General features: G+C 42.4%; 1 protein-coding gene and 1 pseudogene across 1 annotated transcript in view; both read left to right on the top strand.

Moving 5' to 3' along the window:
- The first annotated feature begins 16121 nt into the window (after positions 1 to 16121).
- Positions 16122 to 25295, top strand: part of EI24 (EI24 autophagy associated transmembrane protein) — a 17238-nt gene continuing 8064 nt past the window's right edge. Inside the window, exons 1-7 of the mRNA XM_037736297.1 lie at positions 16122 to 16274; positions 19090 to 19208; positions 19970 to 19996; positions 21850 to 21995; positions 22830 to 22890; positions 23996 to 24062; positions 24643 to 24855. Coding sequence (XP_037592225.1) covers positions 19167 to 19208; positions 19970 to 19996; positions 21850 to 21995; positions 22830 to 22890; positions 23996 to 24062; positions 24643 to 24855 — 556 coding nt within the window. The 5' untranslated portion in view covers positions 16122 to 16274; positions 19090 to 19166. The remainder of the gene's footprint in view (positions 16275 to 19089; positions 19209 to 19969; positions 19997 to 21849; positions 21996 to 22829; positions 22891 to 23995; positions 24063 to 24642; positions 24856 to 25295) is intronic.
- Positions 21305 to 21404, top strand: LOC119470482 (annotated as a pseudogene).

Here is a 25295-nt window from a genome sequence, read left to right as displayed (position 1 = left end):
AAAAAAACTTTTACCCTTTTGCTGGCATGTCAGGCTTCTGGGTTCTCTTCCCCTTAGCTCAACTCTAAGCCAAGAATTTTAAGGTTTGGAGAAATTAACTTTTCCCAAGTTGGAAGAACATTGTAACAGAGCTATTTTAAAATGTGAAAGAAGGAAAGACACTGTAGAAAAGTCTAGAGGATCCAATTAGGGTTGTCAAGAGGTACTGCTATTCCCTTTTGGGGATGGTGTTTCCCATATTTCTTCACCTTTTCTATTGTCTCTTTTCCTTTTAGGCCTATTACAGAAGACATCTCTCTCATCTCCAAATTTCTCTGCTGCCTATAGAGCTACCTGCTTCTTGGCTGCAGTTAGGGTTTGGCTTTGGAGCAGCATAACATCCCTCCAGGAGAGGACAAATACCTGAGTTAAATTTTGGAAGACTTCTATATATCTATAGGATCATCAGAAAATCAGCCTAAGTCTCCCTTTATTTGCTTAAGGTACTGTAATGAGAAGGGAACTTGTACCCTAGTAGCATCACCTCAATTGGGCATTTCCTATAGGGATAAGAGTGAAAGTGGGGGAGTGGGAAATTTTGGAAATGGTAGAGGTGGAAAAGCTGGTGGTGTGGTTGGAGGTGGCCCCAGATAAGGGTGACTGGAAGAGCTGGGACACCCAATAACTTCCTCAGATGGTTCCTTCAAAAGTTGCTTTTCTACTTTTGGGGAATTATTCACTTTGGGCCTGCCTGATAAGATTGCTAAAAGAGCTGGGTTGATTTTAGAATGCCTGCAAAAGGTCTAGTAAAAAGGCCATGCCCTTGTGCAAAAGAAAATGAGTCACTTTTTCTTTAAAGTCTCAGGGTAAAAGGAGTCCCACTGCTTCAGAATGCACTCCAGTAGAGTACAGGCAGAAGATGGTACCCATCTAGAAAGACAAGTGAGAAAAAGGTGTCCTTTTAGTCTCCTTTCTTTTGGTGTGACCCAGGTTGGAGAGGAAGACAGTGGGTGTGTCCCCCCTTGCTGTTTTCCCTCCATGGTTCCTGGGTCCTGGCACATGCCGCCCATGGTGGCAGGTGTGACCCCCATCCATGGAACCAGAGGAACAAAGAAATTGGGGCCAGTCACACTCATCCAAGTGGCTCTAGTCTTCTTTCTTGATTTCCCTTTGACTTCCTAGGCTGTGTGACCTGCCTGGCTCCCCCAAAAAATTGATCTCAAGAAAAACTACCTAATAGTTGGGCAAGACCCCTTTAATGGAGGGGGCATGCTAGATTGAACTCTATATTCTGCTATTATGGCCCATGCTAAAGCATTTACCCTTAGAGAATGGTTCCAGTTAACTTCCAAGCTTGAAATCCCCTTACTAATTAAGTACCATTCTAATTGGAGGCAGAATAGATGACTTAAAAGAACATCAGGACCAAATGGCCATTTTCCTGCCGAAGGGACAGAATTGAGACTAAAATTTGGCTTCAGAGGATATTTTACTCCTAGTTGTTGAAGGCAGAGTTTGCCTGTTTACAAAAGCAACATAAAGCCTGGTTTCTAGTAGAGAGGTGCAAAAAGGGGAGACAATTGGGAAGCTAGGGAGTTTTGGTGAAGGACCAACAAGGTGCATCATTGAGAGGATCCCTATTCCACTAGGTAGCACTCACCATGTGCTCTCTAGACCAGGGGCAGGGTGATCTTTGACATGACATGTGCTCTCCAGACAAGGGTGCTCTCCAGACCCCTTCTGGAGTCAGTCCAGAAGCCTTCTGATCACACTGAGGGGTAGCCCCAGCCAGAAATTCTCAGTTGCTCCAGGACTTCTTCCGGACCCACGTGATGGTTAAGTCTTCCATGAAAGGAAGCTGGTTTAAACATGGCCAGTATAGGCCAGGCACAGTGGCTCACAACTGTAATCCCAGCACTTTGGGAGGCTAAGGCAGGTGGATCATCTGAGGTCAGGGGTTCAAGACCAGCCTGATCAACATGGTGAAAACTCCATCTCTAATAAAAATATCAAAATTAGCTAGGCAAGGTGGCACATGCCTGTAATCCTAGCTATTTGGGAGACTGAGGCAGGAAGAATCACTTGAACATGAGAGGCAGAAGTTGCAGTGAGCCAAGACTGTGCCACCGCACTCCAGAATTCCAGAATTCCAGCCTGGGTGACAGAGAGAGACTCTGTTTCAAAAAAAAAAAAGGCCAATATACACAGCATCCCATGGGCACTGAGGGATTCTCCATGTTCTCCACAGCAAGCCTGTCCCCAAGTCTTTTAAGGCTGGCCCCCAAGTCTTCTAAGGCTGGCAGCCACAGTAATCATTTTTAAATGGCTGAAGGGAGACCAGTATTTGGTTTGATTTGGTTCTAAAACAGAGGCTGAGAGCTTCAAAATGAAAGGACAAAATTGGAGTCCACGTTTCTACTTACTGTTCTGATGAATGTTGTACCTTCTTATCCCAGGCAAGGTCCCCATTATGAAGTGGCTATGTTGTCTGGGTTATATACCCTGGGGTTCATTGTCACCTTCCAGGGAAATTTAGGATATGGACACACACAAGGAGTTTAGGAGTGGAGGTTTAATAGATAGAAGAGAAGAGAAGAGAAAGAGAAACAGCTTCCTCTATAGAAGAAGGGGCCTTGAGCCGAAAAAACTGGCTGGCAGCAAATGTGCTGAGTTTTATAGTCCAGTTTGAGGAGGTGATGTCTCATTTACATAGGGCTCATAGATTGGTTTGATCAGGTATGACGTTTACATAGTGCATGGGGAAGGCTGTCACCCCAACCTAATGTTTTTATGTAAATGGGCCTTCCAGTTGATCAGCGTCATATTGTCTGCTTCTTTACAGTACAAGTGGCTGGAAGAGAAGGAATGATGGAGCTGCCATCTTGAACATGTCTAGTCATTAGTTTCTGCCTGCATTCGCCCATGCAGACTCCCAGCTTGCAGGCTGCTCTTTATTAGAAAATGATTTGGGGCTGCTTTTCATTAAAAAGAAAAGCCCTACTGAGAACTCCCATATCCTTGTTATCTGCCTAAGTGATTTCTCCTTAATTCCTATATCATTGGCACACTTTTAGCATCTCGCACCACATTCTCTTCATTCTTTCCTTAGGGTGAGCTGCCCACATGTACAGTGCTCTCCTTACACTTAGGAGGTAAGCATGTGCAGTGTGTTTAAGAAGTTGTATACCTGCCCACCTGAAGATTTCTTCCCTTTCCTAATGGAATACCCCTGGAAGGTCATACTCTACCATTTTGTCTCATAATGCACATGCCCAAGCTCACTCCTCCAATTACTGATATTTTTTTGGAAGCTGCTGATTACCAATATCTAGCATTTTTATCTATTGGGAAATTATCTTTCCCTGGCCTCTGTGACCAATTATCATTTTTTAGAGAGGCAGTGTGACAACTGCCAAACCATCGCCTGATGGGCACCTACCATTCCTAGTTGGTGGGCACAAGCCCCCTCCTGCCCTGCTCATGCCTGGCTAGCTACTTACTGCAGCAATATGAAAATGGGACCCTGAATTTTTTGGGATCTATGTTGTTTTCCAGAACCTGTTTATTAGGCCTAAGAAACTACATGTTTTCCTAGCCCTGTTCCCCAAAGAACTCCACCCTGAAGCCGGTAATCCAATTAAGAAATTTAAAAACTGGCCATGCATGGTGGCTCACACCTGTAATCCCAGCACTTTGGGAGGCTGAGGTGGGTGAATCACGAGGTTAGGAGTTCAAGACCAGCCTGGCCAACATGGTGAAACCCCATCTCTAAAAGTAAAATAAAATATAATTAAAATTAAAAATTAAAAATAAATTAAAAAAGAAGAAGGCCAAAAAAAAAAAGAAATTTAAAAACTGGCAAATGAAAAACCTTGTAACTACCAGATCTTCTGTCTGTGTAGTTGTATGTGTGGTATGTGTGGTTTATATTTGAAGGTGCTCTTGTTACTTAGGTTAAAAATACTTAAACCAAGTTTTTTGTTAGAAAAACAAAAAAACTAATGACGTTTACTTCATTTGACTTTAGTAAGCTTTGGGAAGTAAAAAATTTTAATGATTATTGGTCAAATAAAGACACTGGGTCTAAATTAGGCAGGTTAGATATTAGATTTGGTAAATGCTTTAAGGTAACAAACTGCTTCTTTAACTTTTGGAAATTGTTCAACTTACCTGCTTTGGAGCCATTAGATTTTAGGTAAGGCCTAGGGACATGTGGAGTTAGCCCTTCACCTTGGTTATGCTGGAAAGAGTCAAGACTTTATCTGCACTTCTGTTTGGTGTCCTGTGCTCCACACCTAGTACATAACTATAATCGCTTACTTACCGGGTTTTTCACCAAAAATAAAATTTCTAAGAGTTAGCATTTTAACATGTAATTAAGACTTGTGAAAAAACAGTTTTACATGCAAGGTGTGTGAGGAAACTGAAATGTGCTTTTAGTAAAAGATTACAAGAAGGCATGGGAATGTAAATTTTTGCCTAGTTTAGGGGGCTAAAGGATTGTCTTAAATTGTGTAGGATAAAGCTAATGGTTTGAGCAAGTTGTGGAAGGTTTGTGAAAAATTAATCTGGTAAAAGAAATTCTGCAAAAAAAAAAAAAAGAAAAAAAGACATTCTCTGTTTAAACATATTGACTAACTTTAAATTGAACATTGGAATGAAAGCACAACAGGGTTTTCTGAGAGCACCGATCTGCTCTTCAACAATAATCTGTAAAGGGTTATAACAGGTTTATGAGAATCTCACCTTATGGTCAAATTGATTGAGATTGAATAGATTGTTCTATAAGGTTTTACTAAAAATTGGGTTGACATTAATAGTACACTAATGCAAGGATGAAATTTGGCTTTGTCTCTTGAACAAGATTTTCATGTAATATTAAAGGATAATGACAGTTTTCTTGTCTGCTTTTTGAATAAACTACAGGAAAAACAAGGGAAAGACAAGAGACAGATTGTTTGGAAAGCTAAATCCTCCCTCTATCAATGAGTAAAGGCTTTTGCCTTTTTAAAATTTTTGAGTCATTATTTTGGCTAAATGAATGACTTACGGTGACTTGGAATTCTATTTTAAAATATCAATACCTTTATAACATATTTGACAGCCTTCCCGAAATCAAAGTTCAGCTTCAAAATTGTCTTTCCTGATCTCGAATTTTGGAGTACTACAGAGGGCCACTGAAGCATCCAAAAGAGAGGTAAGCAGGATTATTTCACATGTTAAATTATGTGGGAAGCATTGTTAAAAGAAAAAATAATGTTTGACCTCCTTCAGGTTATATTTTAGTGTATGTTATTAATATTTGTTGAAAACTTGTATGGGATTTCTAAAATTCTAATATGTTTGAGTACATGTTATCAATCATAATTATAGTTATGATATTAAGCTATTGTAGACTGCAGAAATAAACAAATTTCCTTGTTGATTGTGTCTTTTACTATGACTATTTAAAGTCATTTCCAGGCCAGGTATGGTGGCTCATGCCTGAAATCCCAGCAATTTGAGAGGCCAAGGCAGGCAGATCGCCTGAGGTGAGGAGTTTGAGAACACCCTGGCCAACATGGTCAAACCCTGTCTACTAAAATACAAAAGTTAGCTGGGTATGGTGGCAGGTGCCTGTAATCCCAGCTACTCGGGAGACTAAGGCAGGAGAATTGCTTGAACCCAGGACGTGGAGGTTGTAGTAAGCCAAGATCGCACCACTGCACTACAGTCTGGAGGACACAGTGAGACTCTGTCTCAAAAATAAATGAATAGATAAATAAATAAAAATAAAGTCATTCCACAGTTAATTACTTAATTCAGATACAGTTTCTGAAAACTTCACAAGTACACAAAAGCCTATAATATGATATCTTTTCGGAGGTTCATGAAAGGATGGAAAAGACCCTGAAAAGCACTTTTGAATACAGATTTCTGACAAATTTATAATCATATCATTTAGACTGGGTAAGAATTTCTGAAACTATAAACAAAAGACTGACTAGTTTATAAAACTGCTAATCAAAGTAGAACAAAAATTAACTGAATGCCAAGAAAATACTTTGCCAGATTTTCATGCTAAATCAGCCAATACTAAAATTGTGTAGCTATACAATGAACTCTATGATCTAAGTCACATTACTTATGATAAAGTTATTAGTGCTATGCTCCTAAATTGGAGAAACAACTGGTATTCAAGAGGACATATGTACAATGTTAATGGACTCAAGGAAAACCAGGATGGCTGCTTTGTCTTTCCTGAGCCCTTAAAGCTTTTGTTATTAAAAGTTCTGCATTCCATGACTCACAATGAAAAATATAAAATGATACAAACTAAATATATATTGGTGTGGTGACTTCTAAATTGCGAAAACAGCTTATGACCAATGTTTATCAAACCCATATTTCTAGAAAAACAATCACACAGGTACATTTTGCTACCTGATGGGCCATTTAAACATTTATTGAGAGATTTCATCCAATTGTCTTTTTTTTTCCTTTGAGACAGAGGCTTACTCTGTCATCAAGGCTGGATTGCAATGGCATGATCTCAGCTCACTGCAAACTTTGCCTCCTGGGTTCAAGTGATTCTCCTGCCTGAATCTCCTAAGTGGCTGAGATTACAGATGCTCACTACCATGCCAAGCTAATTTTTGCATTTTTGGTAGAGATGGAGTTTCACCATATTGGCCAGGTTGGTCTTGAACTCCTGACCTCAAGTGATCTATCCACCTTGGCCTCCCAAAGTGCTGGGATTACAGGCATGAGCCATCACACCTGGCCAATTGTCGTTTTCAATGCATGTTTACTGGTTGTATAAAAGCTTCCCTATGCGAGAGAGCTAATGTTATGATAGTAGATTATTATGCCATAGTATATTTTGATAAGGTAAAGAAAGATTTTATGGTTTACTGACTGAGTATAATCAACCCCTTCATAATCTAGACCCCGAAGTTTGGATCTTCTGAGAACATCAGAGAAACACTGCTCTTGCCATCCACATGTAGCAAAATTTTGGGACCTTGAACTTTGGGTTCAGAATCTCACAACCAAGAAGTGTCCCTCTACATTCTTGGAACTGTACACTCATTGAAACCCTTAAGGAAAAGCTAACGTGCGCAGTTTTTCCCAAGATGATGAATCAAGACTTCTCTACTGTTATGAATACTATATTTATGTTTGAATATTTTTTCCTCTGCTTATGCCTCTATGGACAATAGAAATGAAAAGGAGGTCTGTCCTGTGCACTTATGGGGTATACTTTTATTTGTGAGGAATTTTGTAGCCACCCATATACGTGGATAACCTTATACCTTGATAGATGAAAGATGAAAGCCTCTGATTAATTAACCAGAGAAACTTTAATTATACAGTTAATTATAAAGTAGGTGAGAAGCTTTAATGATACATACATGGCCTCGCTATCAGCCAGAAACAGAACACTCCTGTTAACCCACATCATGGGTTAAAGAGAACACTGCCAGGAGGCCTTTACACTTCTAGAAGAACATCATTTGGGAGGTACTTTTTTCCAAGGTTTGGAGTAAAAGAGGAAATAATTAGAAATGTATCCCTCATGATAGGCTCTATAACAGATTCTACTGTAAAAGCCATGGTTACGCAATAGACTTTAAATTCTCTTGTGAAAGTTACGCTAAATAATAGTGTTGCCCTGGGTTACTTACTGGCTAAACAGAAGTATCTGTGCAGCTGCTGGCAGTTGTGGCCTATGGAGAAATAAATCAAATGTACATTATAGAGATTCAGTTGCAGAGGATTAATTAAGAGACTGCTTATTAAGTGAATAGACTCTTTAACGCATTCTTTTATCTATTTAGTTTTAGGTGGTTTGGTTTATGAAGATCCTTGGTAAGGCGCATACTCCAAACTCTTGGTGTTATCTTCCTGATAGTCATAATGGTAGTCTCCCTAGTATGCTGTATTCTCTCACAGATTTTAAATGATTGCATACAGCCATCTTTAGAATGTCAAATAGTCTTTCTTCAACTGGAATTACAAGAGCTGAAAAAAATGTGTGACCATGAACACTATAACCTTTAAGTGACATGCAGAGATTGGAAACCCAAAATGATGGTTATCTGAGAGTGGTGCTAAGGCCCTACATTCTGGTCACACTCTCTTCTAAGAGAGAACCTGACAAAAAAGGGAAATTTTTAAACAAAACTATGGGAGGCCATTGCTTAGGACTGAGCTCATTCGCTAGGCCCCAGTGGACCAGACCAAACAAAAATGGAGTATCTCATGCTAAATGTGACATAATCAAACTAAGACTTTAAGAAAACACATAGATTCTAGAACAGACCCTCTTTTGTTCTTCTCCTATAAACAGGATGTTCCAGCATAAGGAGGTACCCTCTACTCAGTCTTTGTTCCAACCTTGTAAAACGTATGTTCTACTGTTCCCATTGAATATGCCTATTACCCACGTCATGAAAAATTTGGGGGTTAAAAAGTCCCCTTTTACATGAATTTCCCTCCTGCAGAATCACAGGACTGTTTGAGAAGCCTTATCAAATTTGCTGTTCCTGGCCGGGTGTGGGCTCATGCCTGTAATCCCAGCACTTTAGGAGGACGAGGAGGTCAGATCACTTGAGGTCAGGAGTTTCAAACAAGATGTTTGTTCACCTTGGAAATGCCCTTCATAAGCCAAATAGCTCATGATAACTGTCTATCAGGCACTGCAGAATCTAGCAGCTCCTCACATAGTCAGAATTAGTCCTAGGGAAAAAGAGGCTACCTGCTTAAGAGTAGCTCCTCCTTGTATCCCCAGGTGGCAAGATCCTATGTAAACCCATTTTATTTCATTATGGAACTCTTTGGGGCACCATTATTTCAATTAACATAAGGGTAGCTGCAGTGAACATTTCATAGCAAGGCAGTAAATGAGCCTCAAGTAGAAATTTTCTTGTCCAGTAGTTGTCATTGGGAAGTACTTATAAGGGTTTTTTGTTTTGTTTTGTTTGCCATTGTCCCCAATAAACATTTCAAAAAGGGCTATGAAGGGGATGATTTGTTCCAACTAGCACTCTAGCTTCTACCTGATACTTTGTGGGCTCAGGTGATTTTACTATTTCCCGTTAACATGTCCAACTAACATTTTTTCAAAAGAGCAGATTAACATGCCTTCAGTTTCATAGTTAGATACAATACCCATTCTCATAAGACATTTAGGTAAAGGGGTTACAACTATCTCACATAAAGCCTGTTTAAACATCTTAAATTTCATAATTCTATTAACCTGTACATTTTTACATTCTATCCTTAGACGATTTATCTTTCCTAGCAAAAAAGGTTTTGGGTTCCCAGCAGGGAGTTGCAACTGTAAAGCCCATGAGGAACAGCAATTTTTTTTTTTTTTTTGAGACCGAGTCTTGCTCTGGTGCCCAGGCTGGAGTGCAGTGGCATGATCTCGGCTCACTGCAACTTTTGCCTCCCAGGTTTAAGTGATTCTCCTGCGTCAGCCTCCTGAGTAGCTGGGACTATAGGTGCACACAACCACACCTGGCTAATTTTTGTATTTTTGTTGTTGTTGAGACAGAGTTTTGCTCTTGTTGCCCAGGCTGGAGTGCAATGGTATGATCTCGGCCCACTGCAACATCAGCCTCCTGGGTCCAAGAGATTCTCCTGCCTCAGCCTCCCGAGTAGCTGGGATTACAGGCATGCACTGCCACACCTGGCTAATTTTGCCTTTTTAGTAGAGATGGGGTTTCTCCATGTTGGTCAGGCTGGTCTCAAACTCCTAACCTCAGGTGATCCGCCTGCCTCAGCTTCCCAAAGTGCTGGGATTACAGGCATGAGCCATCATAATGGCCAACACTTATGTTCTTTTCTCTCTCTCTCTCTCTTTTTTTAGCAACCACAGGCAAAACAAAGAGGAGCCCTACCTTAATAATGACAATACACAGTCTAAATTTAAATGGGAAGACTTTTGTGACCCATAACGGAACACAAATATGGTAAAGGAAAGAGTGTGGAATTGGGCATCAGACAAACCTGGATGGAGTGTTTTTTCTTGATAGGAAGGCATGGAATTTTTTAAAAAATCAGCTACAACAGCTACTTGTGGGGCTGAGACAAGAGGATTGCTTAGGCCCAGGAGGTCAAGGCTTCAGTGAGCCATGATCATGCCACTACACTCCAGCCTCAGTGTCAGAACGAGACCCTGTGTCAAAAAATATATATACAATAGTAATAATTTTTAGTTATAACACCCAAATGGTTGTTAAAATAATAAATATAAAAGACTTGGTATAGTAGATGCTTAATAAATCATAGTGTCTCTCTCTCTTAAAAGATTCAAGGCTTGAAGCTGGGAGACCTGGCCCCTAGTGATGCACGATTTTTCTTGGCCCCTTCGACGAATTCACAGAAGGTGTGCCTTGTCTACTCGGCCCACCACACTCAACCACTTGCAAAAGGGAAAACATAAGTGAGCAAGATCAAGATCCAGCCAGCCACTCTGGGCACTGGCACAGGAGCAAGCTCTGTGTGGGGCCCACAGCCAGACCAGGCATATCACCTTGAGCAGAACATGGCAGTGCCCAGGCGAAGGTGCCTATGACCCTGAAGCCTCAAAGCGAATGTTACAGTGCTCCTTTAGTTTCATCACAGACAGCAGCATGTTAATAGCTCAGCTGGCCCCTTGCCTTGTCATGTGGGACAGCTGCCCTCCGCTGGTGAGGGCAAAGGGCCAGTGTGACAGCCTTTCTGGGTACCTGTACTAGGTGGATTCCAAGGTCTTGTTCAGTGTCCAGGAAGAATGAGGTCATATGGAGGATTGAAGGGTGGTGGGCCAGGGAAGGATGGCTCATGCCAGTAATCCCAGCATTTTGGGAAACTGAGGTGAGTGGATCACCTGAGGTCAGGAATTTGAGACCAGTCTGGCCAACATGGTGAAACCGCGACTCTACTAAAAATACAAAAACTTAGCTGGGCATGGTGTTAGGTACCTGTAATCCCAGCTACTCAGGAGGCTGAGTCAGAGAATCACTTGAACCCAGGAGGCATAGATTGCAGTCAGCTGAGATTGCACCATTGCACTTCAGCCTGGGCAACAAGAGCAAAACTCTGTCTTGAAAAAAAAAAAGAAGAAGAAGGATATTGAGGGCAGAGAATTTTTTTGGGTGATGAAAATGACTCTCAACAGAGAGGGGAGCTGGAGAAATGACAAGAAGGGCAGGTAGTCTTTGACAAAGTCAGGCCTCTCCCCCTCTGCTGACTGAGTCTGGCTTCTTTATAGGCACAGGATGTGGAGTGTGTGCTGATGACTGGTTTGTGACTAAAGCAAAGACACCACTCAAAGGTGGGCATGACAGTGTAGAAAACCAATCAAGAAAGGATAGGTATATGTAAAATAGATGAAAGGTTGGGATCAATCAGAGGAAAGCATGCTAAACAGGAAGACAAGTTCTCAATCTCAACTGAGTATTTAACTTGTAGCTTGGCTTTCAGGCTTTAAACTGTTTTGGGCCTGGAGGAGAGGTTTCACTGGGGACCCACCTCTACCTGCCTAGGCATTTGGCTGCCTCCTGTCACTATCACTAGATCTAGTATTGTTGCCAATTCACTAAATCATAGATGCATAGAGTTAGAAAACATCTTCATACATATACCATTTATTTTAGCAGCCTGTGTTAAAGAAACAAAGTTCATTGCTAAACTGGAGATCAAGTCTTCTTAGTTAAGTGCTCTGCCACAAACTTCCTCATTTGCGAAATTTGAAAAATAATATCATCCTCTTTTTGTCTCACAAATAGTATCTAATCATACATATGTGAGAGCTCTTTAAAAATGCAAGATATTAAGCCAGGCGCAGTGGCTCACACCTGTAATCCCAGCACTTTTGGAGTCCGAGGTGGGCAGATCACCTGAGGTCAGGAGTTCGAGACCAGCCTGACCAACATGGTGAAACACCATCTCTACTAAAAATACAAAATTAGCCAGGCGTGGTGGCGCATGCCTGTAATCCCAGCTAATTGGGAGACTGAGGCAGGAGAATTGCTTGAACCTGGGAGGTCGAGGTTGCAGTGAGCCGATACCGTGCCATTAAGCCTGGGCAACAAGAGTGAAACTCTGTCTCAAAAAATAAAATTAAAATGCAAGGTATTAATTATTATTGGTTTTCATTTTAAATTTGTTTATACATTTTGAGATTTAAAAGATTTCCTCCCATCAAGTAAGCCAGAATAGAATCATACCTACTAAATTCTTTCTAAAATCTTTTCTAATTCATACTCTTCAGAAAGAATAGAGCTTGGAGGAGGAGCTATTGTTGTAATTAATAGTACAATAATCAGTTTATCATTAAACCACTTACATCTCTTTGTAACAAGATTTCTAAGCTTTAGTAGATGGATTTTACTTTATTTTATTTTATTATTTTGGAGACAGTCTGACTCTGTTACCCAGACTGGTGTGCAGTGATGTGATCTCAGCTTACTGCAACCTCCGCCTCCTGGGTTGAAGTAAATCTCATTCCTTAGTCTCCCAAGTAGCTGGGACAACAGGTGTGTGCCAACACACCCAGCTAATTTTTGTATTTTTAGTAGAGACGGGGTTTCGCCATGTTGAGAGGCTGGTCTCGAACTCTTGGCCTTGAATGATCTGCCCACCTCAGCTTCCCAAAGTGCTGAGATTATGGACATGAGCCACTGCACCCAGCTGCTTATTTTATTTCATTTTATTTTGTTAATTTTTATTTATTTATTTATTTAGAGACTGAGTCTTGCTCTGTTGCCCAGGCTGGAGTGCAGTGGTGTGATCTCGCCTCACTGCAACCTTCGCCTCCTGAGTTAATGCAATTCTCCTGCCTCAGCCTCCCAAGTAGCTGGGACTACAGGCATGTGCCACCACACCTGGCTAATTTTTGTACTTTTAGTAGAGATGGGGTTTTGCCATGTTGGCCAGGCTGGTCTCAAACTCCTAACCTAGTGATCCACCCACCTTGGCCTCCCAAAGTGCTGGGATTACAGGGGTGAGCATGTTGCTTAATGTCTATAATCCCAGCACTTTGGGAGGCCAAGGAAGGAGGACTGCTTGGGCTCAGGGTTCAAGATGAGCTGGGACAACATGACAAAAGACTGCCTCTACTAAAAATCCAAAAATTAGCCTGGTGCTCTGGCATGTGGCTGTAGTCCCAGATACTTGGGAGGGTGAGGTGGGAGGATCAAATGAGTCCTGAAGGTTGAGGCTATAGTGACCCGAGATGGTGCCACTTCACTCCAACTTGGGTGACAGAGTGAGACCGTCTCAAAACAAACAAACAAGCAAACGCCGACTCAAAAAAAGTTAAAAAAAAAATCATTTAATTGTAGTTCTTTATAATAAATAGTTATAGAGATTCACTCATTTAGGCAAAAGGAAATTTTAATGTCTCCTCTTTATAATGACTTTAGTAAGGGAGTAAACGAAGGGATACATTTATGAGATGAGAATAGGACATTTGCAAGGCTATTCCTCGCTCTGTTTGTAGTGAAAATGAGATTCCTGCCCATGGCTGACACAAACAAGATAAAAGGCCTCCTCCCTACTGGAGTGTCCATACATAAATCCTACGTTGATCCTTTACTTCAGGTCTTCTGCATATCTTTCTTGACTCTTCTGAATCCTTCATTCCCTTCTCTAATCTTGTTGGTCTTAATTTTAAGTATTCTCTTCCTTAAAGAGAACATGGATTTCATCAGGCTGGGAGTAGGAAGGTAGTTTCTGGAACGTGGCTGGATGCTAGGCTAAGGTGTAGAGACCAGCGCCTCCTTAGTGCACAGAACTGGAGGAAAGAGGAAAGGTCTGGGTATTTGTTCTGCCACTGACCTTAACATCTGGGCTTCAGTTTAAGTCACTTAACATCTGGGCTTATGGTTCACCCACAATGAAGGTTGCAGTAAATAGCTTCTAGTTGTAAAAATCTGATTCTAGGCCGAGTGTGGTGGCTTATGCCTGTAATCCTAGCATTTTGGGAGGCCAAGGTGGGTGGATCACTTGAGGTAAGGAGTTCAAGCCTAGCCTGGCCAGCATGATGAAACCCCATCTCTATTAAAAATACAAAGGCTGGGCCCAGTGTGGTGGCTCACACATGTAATTCTAGCACTTTGGGAGGCCAAGGCGGGTGGATCACCTGAGGTCAGGAGTTCAACACCAGCTTGGCCAACATGGTGAAACGCTGTCTCTAGTAAAAATAAAAAAAATTAGCTGGGCATGGTAGCAGCCACCTGTAATCCCAGCTACTTGGGAGGCTGAGGCAGGAGAATCACTTAAACCTGGGAGGCAGAGGCTGCAGTGAGCTGAGACCATACACCATTGCACTGCACTCCAGCCTGGGTGACAAGAGCAAAACTCTGTCATAAAAACAAATAAACAAGCAAACAAAACAAAACAAAACAAAACAAAAAACAAAGACCAGACACGGTGGCTCACACCTGTAATCCCAACACTTTGTGAGGTTGAGGCGGGTGGATCATGATGTCAAGAGTTCAAGACCAGCCTGGCCAATATGGTGAAACCCCGTCTCTACTAAAAACACAAAACTTAGCCAGGCATGGTGGAGCAAGCCTGTAGTCCCAGCTACTCTGGAGTCTGAGGCAGGAGAATTGCTTGAACCTGGGAGACAGAGGTTGCAGTGAGCTGAGATCATGCTGTTGTACACCAGCTTGGGCAATAAGAGTGAAACTCTCAAAAAAAAAAAAAAAAAAAAAAAAAAAAAAAAAAAAAAAAAAAAAAATTAGCTGGACAAGGTGGTGCATCCCTGTAATTCCAGCTACTTGGGAGGCTGAGGCAGGAGAATTGCATGAACCCAGGAGGTGGAAGTTGCAGTGAGGCGAGATTGCACCACTGCACTCCCGCCTGGGCAACAAAGCAAGACTCCATCTCAAAAAATAAAAATAAAAAAAGACCGATTCTGTAGGTGGTCCTAACACAAGTATCTCTAAGCACAGCCAGAGGTGGCAGAAAAAAGAAATGGGATGGATATAACAGGTTGGGAATAAGGGAGAAAAGGTTATAGGTGAGGCTTGGTGTTCTGAAGGATGGGAGAATATGCCACTCCAAATTATACCACTTTGGAGCAAGAATTATTACTATTTTTTTGTTTTGTTTTGAGACGGAGTCTTGCTCTGTCTCCCTGGCTGGAGTGCAGTTATTAAAGAGTCTTTCTAATAAACCAGTAAAGGTAAATATTTCCCTGTGAGCCACTCTAGCAAATTAATGAAACCCAAAGGGTGGATGGTTGGAGCCCCAAATTGTTTGAAACCCGTTTGTTAGAAGTTCAGGGTACCTGAACTTGTGACTGGTGCCTGAAGGGGACAGTAGTCTTGGGGACTGAGCCCTCAGTCTGTGGGATCTTAGGCCACCTCCAGAAAATAGCATCAGGATGCAATTGAATTAGGGGACACCCAGCTGGTGGTGTTGGCTGCTTGTGGTGTGGGGGAAAAAAACCCACACATTTGATCACAAAACTCTTCTGTGTTGACCATGTTGGTATGAGTAGGGAAAAACGGTTTGAGTTTTTCCTCACAATTTTTCTCTTGTTAATCTATCTTATGTCAGTTTAATGCTCAGGCCCAGAGGAGAACCCCTAAAAGGGGAGAGGTAAAACTTTGCCCCCTTTCCAGTTCCATGCCAAGAAGCTGCCCTTCCCGCGGTAGAACTGGACTTGTGGGATGGAGATGAGAACAGTGATTCTCTACCTTGTTTCATCTCAAATACTCCTTTTCCATAAGATTACACAAACATAATGCAGCCAAATTGGATGGGAGCTTGTCCTATCCTGGATCACTGTGAGTGAAGCTTGATTTGAACCCATCATTTGTTAGTAACTTTTACAGAAAATCTGCAATCAGATAAACCAAGGTCCCCTCTGTATTTTATTGCTCTCCTGTTACTAATTTCACAGGATTTTAGAAACACAAGCAACGCTGTGGAGTCGATGGGGGAAGGCAAAGAACAGGAGGAGAGTTCAGTGAGAACTGGATCCAGGAGGAGGCGACGGAGGGGGGCGAGGGGTCCTCTCCGCCGCCAGGCGGAGCCGGGAAGCGAGCGACCCCGCACGCTGCGCGAGGCGCGGCCCCGGGCTGACTACATTTCCCAGTCTCCGTCGCTACGCGCCGCCCGGCCCCTCGGCTCTGGGCCCCGCCCCGTCGCCCCGGTGGGTCCTTCGCGCCTGCCCGACTTCCCAGCGGCCCTGTGCGGCCCGGGCATGCCCAGTGCGGGCGCAGCGGCCCCGGCCCTGGGAGCGCCCCAGTGGAGCTGGCCCGCGGTGGGCAAGGGGCCGGGCTGGAACCGCGGCGGCGGAGCTGCGGGTAGGTGCGGGCTTCGCCAAGCCAGGCCTTGGGGCCGCCGCTCCGCCCATACTGAGCGGATGGAACCCGGAGGGCAGGCAGGGCCCGAGCGTGGGTTGGTGGGGCTGCCGGCGAGGACCCCTCGCGGGAAGGGGCAGGATGGAGCCGGACGGGGCCAGACGCTGGGCGCATCCCCGGGCGAGGCTGCCCCAGGTGCGGCGCGGCTATCTTTAGCTCCCCGTGTGACCTGGAGTGTGCGTCGTCCGCACCTCGTGCACAGCTGTGCCTAGGGAGGGAGACCAGTTTTCAGCCGAATTGCCTAGGAGCTGTGAGGAGACGGGCCCCAGTGGACCCGCGGACTCGGAGGCAGCCAGTGGAGCCCCGTGGGAAGTGAGGATGTTTACCTTCCCTGTACCTAGAGTGGACTGTGACAGCTTCCTGCTTGTGAGACTTGGGTTTAGTGACTTAGAAATGAAAGTGCAGGACTGTGCCTCAGCAGCTTACCAGCTTCTAATGACTGTTAGGAATTTAATGGCATTTGTGTTTCCAGGTTTGAGAGGTTATTTGTTCATGGGATGGTCGTGTTAAAACAAAAATCTTCATTGCAGAGCTTAAGTAAAAACAAGTCTCGACCGAGGTAACGTTGGGACACCAGGGTTCTGAGGTTCACGATCGCTGCCATTCATTTACTGTCAGTCTGGGCAAGTCATTTAATTTCTGAGACTTGGTTCTCTCACCTGTTAAATGAACCAGATGCATCTTCATGTATCTAGCTCAGCTGTAGGATTCCCCGTGTGTCAGTCAGTCTCCGTGTGTGATCTCAATTGTGGCAAGTTATTTTCCTCCATGCCTCAGCTGTCAGATTGAGTAATTCACCAAATATTCCTGTAGGAAGGATGTTAGGATCTAAGTATAACAGTGAAATGATTTATCCTTCATAGGCCACTCTTGGTCAGGAGGTGCCCAGCCACTTGGTACATGCAGAAACCAGGTGTTAGCTGGCCAGGGATCAAATGACACAGCTGTTGTGGACTGAGACAGAATGTTTCAGGTTCCCTGTCAGTTCCCTGTGAGAAATCCAGGCCAAGTAATGGGATTCCTTAAACCTCCAAGCTGGCTCACTTTCCTGGGGTTGTGTTTTAAGTTTTTTTTCATGCTGTTTTGCTCTATTAGATGCAAGAAACCTATGAAGAAGTTTAGTACTCTTAATTTATAGATGAGCAAGTGGCAGGTTAAGGGAGTGGATTTGTGAGCTTTTACAAACTAGTGTCTTGCATATCACTGAGCATTTGCTAGTCACCTAGCTCAGCTGCCCTCACCCCAACCCTGAGAACATGTCTGTATGGCTGTACCTACGCGATTGGAACTCTGAGGTGTTTGTTTTCAGGCGGGAACAGTGGGAAGTATTGACAGAAGTTTCTTACCCTAGAGACATCTATCTGAAGTCAGCCCATCTGTGTAGGATGACCTAAGAAGCAGAGGACATACAGTATTGTGCAAATTGCCTTCCTACTGCCATATCCCCTGCTCTTCCAGTTCTGAATGGCATTAGTCCAGTTGGGTCATTGAGGAGCAGTTTGGTGAAGTGGTTAAAGGTCGGGGAAAGTGTGCTTATGTTTTGAAATTTAAGGTTTGTACAAGCTGCTTGTGAAATTCCGTCATTGTATCATGGTCATACCTCATAAATTGAGAATACTGCAACTTGGTTTAGTGAGTGTTCAGAACTTTAGAATATTAAGTTCTTAAAAATGTCTGAAAGTGGGTTTTCTATTCACCTTAAAAGTCATCTTACATTAAATATGAGAATAGTATATTAAAAGTATTTATGGCTGGGTGCCGTGGCTCACACCTGTAATTCCAGCACTTTGGGAGGCTGAGGCAGGCGGATCACGAGGTCAGGAGAACGAGACCATCCCGGCCAACATGGTTAAACCCTGTTTCAACTAAAAGTACAAAAATTAGTTGGATGTGATGGTGCACGTCTGTAATCCCAGCTACTTGTGAGGCTGAGGCAGGGGAATGGCTTGAACTGGGGCGGTGGAGATTGCAGTGAGCCGAGATCACGCCACTGCACTCCAGCCTGGCTACAGAGCAAGACTTCGTATCAAAAAAAAAAAAAAAAAAAAAGTATTTATACACATGAATTCTCAAATTCTTAATTTTTGAAACTAGATATCCCATTCACCTGAGACATAAAATAGGAAAGCCTTACTGTTTTAAAGACTTTTATACATATGAACTTTTTTGAGTCTTAGTTTAAAATCCAGTTTATTGCATATTAAAATTATATCTCTATATATTTAAAGTTAGAAAACATAGAGAATACCTATTTGGAAGTTTTCGTAGGCCATTTCATGTCATACCTAAAACTTTCATGTGTGCCTGAGGGCTCTGTGTGACTGAAGCATGTGTTTAGTAATTTTTGTAAGAACTTTTATCTTACTCTTGTATTTTCATTCAAGTATTTGAGGGTATCCAGCAAACATAAAAATTGCTTAAGAGGATATTGAAATGTAATTATCATCCATCTCCAAACCCTCAAAAGTGCTTAGAATGTATAGGAGTGATAGTTAGGGGCATTGAGGGTCAGAGGAGGTTTACTGGTCAAGACCACATATACCCCATGTAAAACTGAAATGTTGGTGAGTGGATTCGAAAAAAATTAGGGATTTTAGGTTTCAGCTGTACAGGAATAGCTTTACTTGATTCACTCTGTTAGTGCTAGAATCTACTGCTATCTTACTAGAGCTACAAGTATGTGAGGTAATCATGTGGAAATGTTCATGAAGTAACTTATCTTTAAAATAAATATTTTGCCTCCATTATGTTCCATCAGTTTCCAGGTCCTTCATGATGAGAGATTGGGGGATACTGCTCTCTCCTCTGTATAGTTGATAGTTTGGTGGTGAAGAGATGGCTGACAGTGTCAAAACCTTTCTCCAGGACCTTGCCAGAGTGAGTACATCTTGTTTCTAGGAATTCATCTCTTGGCCTTTTTTGCTGAAGGAACTATCTAGAAAATCCTGTGGGGTTTTGGGAACTTTTGTCCTATTTCTTGGGTTCTTTACGTACAGGTTATTATTTTAGACCACACTACTCAAGAGATAGGTATTGTTCCACATCTTGCAGGCACTCTCGCAAGTGTTTGGAAGACCTCTTCAGTGAGTGTCTCTAGTATTGGGACCCTGGTCATCTTGGCTTCAGAGCTTTTTTTTTTTTTTTTAATTTTTTATTTTGGAATGTGTTTAGAGTTACAGAAAAGTTATAAGGTAGTACAGAGAGTTCCCATATATCCTTCATCAGCTTCCCTTAATGTTAATATATAACCATGGTACATTTGTCAAAACTATAAGAAATGAACATTGGTACAGTACTATTACCTAAACTAATTAATTCAGATTTAAATTAGAGAACCTATCTTTTTTTTCCCCTTGCTTAGGTTGGTCTTGAGCTCTTGGGTTAAGTGATCTGCCCACCTCAGCCTCCCAAAGTGCTGGGATTACAGGCATGAGCCACTGCACCCAGCCAGAACCTTTTTTCTTCCCATTCTACAACCTGTGCAGGTGAGAGGGATGCTCTAGGAAAATGCCCTATAAAGATCTGTTTATGACCCAGTCATCCAAATTACCAATAGCCCAAAAGTCCACTACTTTTAATGTATGTCTGAATTCTAGTAATGTCCCAGTTGTAACCCCCTCTTTTTATATTTCCACTAGCATGAGAGAGGCCAATTCTTGGAGGAGGAAGGTTCTTTCTTTAGTAGGAGAGTTTAACAGGTTACCTTTATGACCAGGGGAGGTGGCTCACACCTGTAATCTCAGCACTTTGGGAGACCGAGGGAGGATTGCTTGAGCTCAGGATTATAAGGCAGCAGTGAGCTATGATGGTACCAGTGCACTCTAGCAGAGTGAGAAAGTAAAAAGGTTATTACTTTTGATCAGAAGAGGGAAGACTGAAAGGATATCTTAGAAGGTCTAAAAATACTTTATGCATATGATCTACTTTTTTTTCCTTGAGACAGAGTCTTGCTCTGTTGCCCAGGCTGGAGTGCAGTGGCAGTCTCGGCTCTGCAACCTTCACTTCTCAGGTTCCAGTGCTTCTCCTGCCTCAGCCTCCCACGTAGCCAGGATTACAGGTATGCACCACCATGCCTGGCTAATTTTTGTATTTTTAGTAGAGAGGGGGTTTCACCATGTTGGCCAGGTTGGTCTTGAACTCCTGACCTCGAGTGATCCACCTTCCTCAGCCTCCCAAAGTGCTAGGATGACAGGCATGAGCCACTGTGCCCAGCTGCATATGATCTACTTTTAACACCTTTACCTTGTCTTGCCATTAGTGTGCTATAAAATGTCAACCCTCCCAGCCTGGCCAACATAGCAAAACCCCCGTCTCTCCTAAAAATAAAAAATAAAAAAATTTAGCCAGGCATGGTAGCACACACCTGTAATCCCAGCTACTCAGGAGGCTGAGGCAGGAGAATTGTTTGAACCTGGGAAGCGGAGGTTGCAGTGAGCCAAGATCACCCCACTGCACTGGGCGACAGAGCAAAACTCTGGATAAAAAAAAAATTCAACCCTGTGTTGGTTCTACAGTTCTACAGTGTGCTGTTTACATGTTTGTCTTCCTCACCATACTGTAGATACCTTAGAGGTGGGGATCCTATAATCCTAGCATGTACTAGGCCCTCAGCCATTTGAATTAACTATCTTAGATGGAGTTTCGTGATTTAAAAAATTAATGGTGGAAGATTTAGAAGCTAAAAGCAAAATTAAGAGTAAAATTACTCAGACAAAGAAGATCAAAGGCACACTGTGCCAACTTATGCTCCTGCCAGCAGACAATACATAAACTTGCCCATTTCTCCGCATTCTAGCTATTATTTCAAAAATTCGTTTTGTCTAATAACAGTAGGCGAGAATGCCATCCATTCTTAAATCCAGCTTGGCCATTGCTTCCAGAGTAACTTTTTCTGCCTTCTAATGAAGTTGAATACCCCAGTGCTGACACTCTATTTGGGCCGTACATCTCTTGTGGTACTTATTAAACTATGTGTGCTTGTTTCTGCAGCACCTGTACTAAATTTGGAACGATACAGAGATTAGCATGGCTACTTTGCATGACATGCAAATTCACGAAATGTTTCATATTTTAAAAACTTTTTTTAAAAAAAACCTATAATGTAATTTTTTGGCTTGTGTGCTTTTTCTACTAAGTTATAAGCTGCTTGAGCATTTCCATATGACCAATATATAGCTTATTGAAGATATGCAGTACATGGGTGGGGGATGGATGCATGAGTGAATTCTTAGCCTTTGGGAGGCTGAAGCAGGAGGATTGTTTGAGGCCAGGAGTTTGAAACCAGCCTGATGAACATGTGAGACCCTCATCACTACAGAAGAAAAATTTAAAAGTTAGCCAGGTATGGTGGTGCACATCTGTATTCATAGCTCCTTGGGAGGCTGAGGCAGGAGGATTATTTGTACCCAGGAGTTGGAGGCTGCAGTGAGCTGTGATTGAGTCACTGCACTGTAGCCTGGGTGACAGAGCAAATCCCTGTCTCAAATAATAATAACAACAACAACAACCTTTTCTATAGGGAATCAAAGACTCCATCTGGGGTATTTGTACCATCTCAAAGTTAGACGCTCGAATCCAGCAGAAGAGAGAGGAGCAGCGTCGAAGAAGGGCAAGTAGTGTCTTGGCACAGAGAAGAGCCCAGAGTATAGAGCGGAAGCAAGAGAGGTAAGGAGTGCATGTCTGATGTCAAAATGTCCAAAGGAGGGAAGACCCTACATAGTGACTTGACATTTCAGTACCAGGTCATTTCTTTTGTGCTTTTTCCCAGAAAAATGTTGCAAATGACTTCCCCTCTGCCCACGACATTGACTTAAACTAGAGTCTACTAATAGTCCTTGCTAAAAATGTCATGACATTAAATCAGAATGCTGAATAGAGAATCAAAAAATATTATTTGGTTTGATAGATACTTCTAGGGAAGCCTGTGTGGATTTATGTGTTAATAGAAGAACTCCTGCCCCACACTTTCTTTTCATCTTTTCTAACATGAGACTTTAGAAAATATTTTTCTTTTAAAAGCTGGTTCCCCCAAAATAAATAAATATATATATATATTTGGAGATGGAGTCTTGCTATGTCACCCAACCAAGCTGGAGTGCCATGGTGTGATCTCGGCTCACTGTAGCCTCTGCCTCCTGGGTCCAAGCAATTCTTCTGCCTCAGCCTCCGAATAGCTGGAAGTACAGTTGAGCACCACCACGCCTGGCTAATTTTTTGTATTTTTTAGTGGAGATGGGGTTTCACCATGTTGGCCAGGCAGGTCTTGAACTCCTGACCCCAGGTGATCTGCATACCTTGGCCTCCCAAAATGTTAGGGTTACAGGTGTGAGCCACTGTGCCTGACCATTTTTTGGTCTCATTGACTGACATTAGAACGTTGGGAGAACATGAGGTACTGAAAAATAATATAGTACCCACAAAAGATATAAAATTAACTACTGAATCACAATTAGGAATTAACTTACACCTTATAAACTAAATACATGTGGTCTTTTCCAGTGAACCACGTATTGTTAGTAGAATTTTCCAGTGTTGTGCTTGGAATGGTGGAGTGTTCTGGGTAAGTTCTTCTTTAAATTCCAGGTGCCTCATAAGCATCTTCAGATTGTTGCTGGGTTGATAGTTATGAACCGTTTTTTTGAAACACTGAGACAAATAGCTTTCATCTGCTGATGTACGCTTAGGAATCTAACTCAGGAGTCTGCATCTGCAGTGATTTTATTCCCACTCGAGAAAGCACACTTGGATGTAAACAAACATCACAGCCCTCAATATACACTTACATTTTAAAATGCTAACAGCAACTATGGGGAATCAGAGGGAAAGGGCAGACAGGAACAAGGTTCTCCCTGCTTCTGCTTATAGTGATCAACAAGAATTAATTACCATTGAAATCTATAGCAGAGAAGATTGCCTGCGATTAACTGAGAACCAGTGCAGGCTTAAGTGAAATTTTGGTACTTTGAAGAATGGGTAGCTAAATATTTTCTTTAACTTAGAATTTAGAGTAATTCAAAACATCTTAATCTAAACAATTCACAGATGTTTTCAGATGTTAGCTTTAAATTTAATTAATATGTATTCCCGTGTACTTAGTACATGCCTATATTTTGGCCTGAATACTATTTGAAATATTCCTCTATGCCCCAAAAGTTTCATTGTTTTATAGGCAGTATCAAGTTTGTATCTCTCAATTGGAGTGTTGAGAAATAGAAATGGATTGAGTTTCAGTGCTTTTTCAGGCCTGCTGATTTATTTCATTTTTTTTGAGATGGAGTCTCACTGTGTTGCCCAGGCTGGAATGCAGTGGCATGATCTCATGTCACTGCAACCTCTGCCTCCTGGGTTCAAGTGATTCTCCTCCCTCAGCCTCCCCAGTAGCTGGGATTACAGGCATGCACCACCATGCCCAGCCAGTTTTTGTATTTTTATTAGAGACAGGGTTTCACCATGTTGGTCAGGCTTGTCTCGAACTCCTGACCTCAAGTGATCCACCTGCCTTGGCCTCCCAAGGTGTTGAGATTACAGATGTGAGCCCCTGCACCCGGCCTAGGCCTCCTGATTTATAAAAGGCACTCCCATCTATAAAATCATTACACTAAAACATGAAACTCCTGTTTTAAAGACTGGCTTTTGATGTTTGCCTTGTTGCTTCTTTTCTTTAGTTCAGTCTCCTCTTGTTTTATCGAGTATTTATTCCTGTGCTTCAGTCAGTAACAGCCCGAATCATTGGTAAGTATATACCCTGCTCCTTGTCTGTTGGAGACGGAGTGGGAGATGTTTCAATCTCCCTCAGTTTACTGAACATTTCCTGTGTACCAGGAGCTTTTGCTGTTTTTGTTTCATTCTTTTTATAAATAAAAGGCTTTATTCCCCTAAAGCCTTCAGATGAGAGCGTTAGCTGGTTTTTTAACTCAGACCTTTCAACAGCCTTTTAAGATGGGTACTGTGATTCTGTCCATTTTATGAATGAGGAAATGTAAGTTACCAAGGTTAAACCATTAATAAGTGGTAGAGCTGAGATTTAAACCTAGATGGTATCCTGTACTGGTAATCACTGTGGCATCTCGTTAACCATCATGTAAGCAGGTTTGCATCAAGATAAGCAGCACATATCTGTGGTTTATTCGAATTGGAATTGTGGCCAGAATGTGGTGTGTCTATTCTCAGTTAGACTCTTTGCGATAAGTATAGTGATGTGCTGGCAAGAACTAGAAAGATCCAGGAGGAGACAGAGAATAGTCACGAGATGGGGGTTCCACATTTGGTCTTCTGGGTTTCCATTTCTAATAACTCGTTTCCTTTTTCTTAGGTGACCCGTCACTACATGGAGATGTTTGGTCGTGGCTGGAATTCTTCCTCACGTCAATTTTCAGTGCTCTTTGGGTGCTCCCCTTGTTTGTGCTTAGCAAAGTGGTGAATGCTATTTGGTTTCAGGTAAGTTCAGGGCAGAATGGAGTCTGGGTCCCACAGCATGATTGGTTGACAGGTGACAAGTTTCAGCCTGTGAAGTTAGTAGGCATATAGGGGGGTGCATTTTTCAGCCTTAATGTTTCTTGGCCAAGAGGCAAAGTGATCTTTGTGTTCCTTTTTTGTTGTTGTTGAGACTGAGTCTCTCTCTGTTGCCAGGCTGGAGTTTAGTGGTGCAATCTCAGCTCACTGCAACCTCCATCTCCCAGGTTCAAGTGATTCTCCTGCCTCAGCCTCCCAAGCAGCTGGGATTTCAGGCACCTGCCACTACACAATCTGCTAATTTTTTGTACTTTTAGTAGAGACACGTTTCACCATATTGGCCAGGCTGGTCTCAAACTCCTGACCTGGTGATTCGCCCACCACAGCCTCCCAAAGTGCGGGGATTATAGGCACGAGCCACTGTGCTCAGCCTTTTTTTTTCTTATAGAATGGAATTATTTTCTCAGCATCTCATTGACAGATGTCTGGTGCCTTTTCTTTTTTTTTTTTTTT

Source organism: Cebus imitator, unplaced genomic scaffold, assembly GCF_001604975.1.
Source record: "Cebus imitator isolate Cc_AM_T3 unplaced genomic scaffold, Cebus_imitator-1.0 Scaffold0, whole genome shotgun sequence".
NCBI classification, from domain to species: Eukaryota; Metazoa; Chordata; class Mammalia; order Primates; family Cebidae; genus Cebus; species Cebus imitator.
This window is presented reverse-complemented; position numbering and strand designations above follow the sequence as displayed.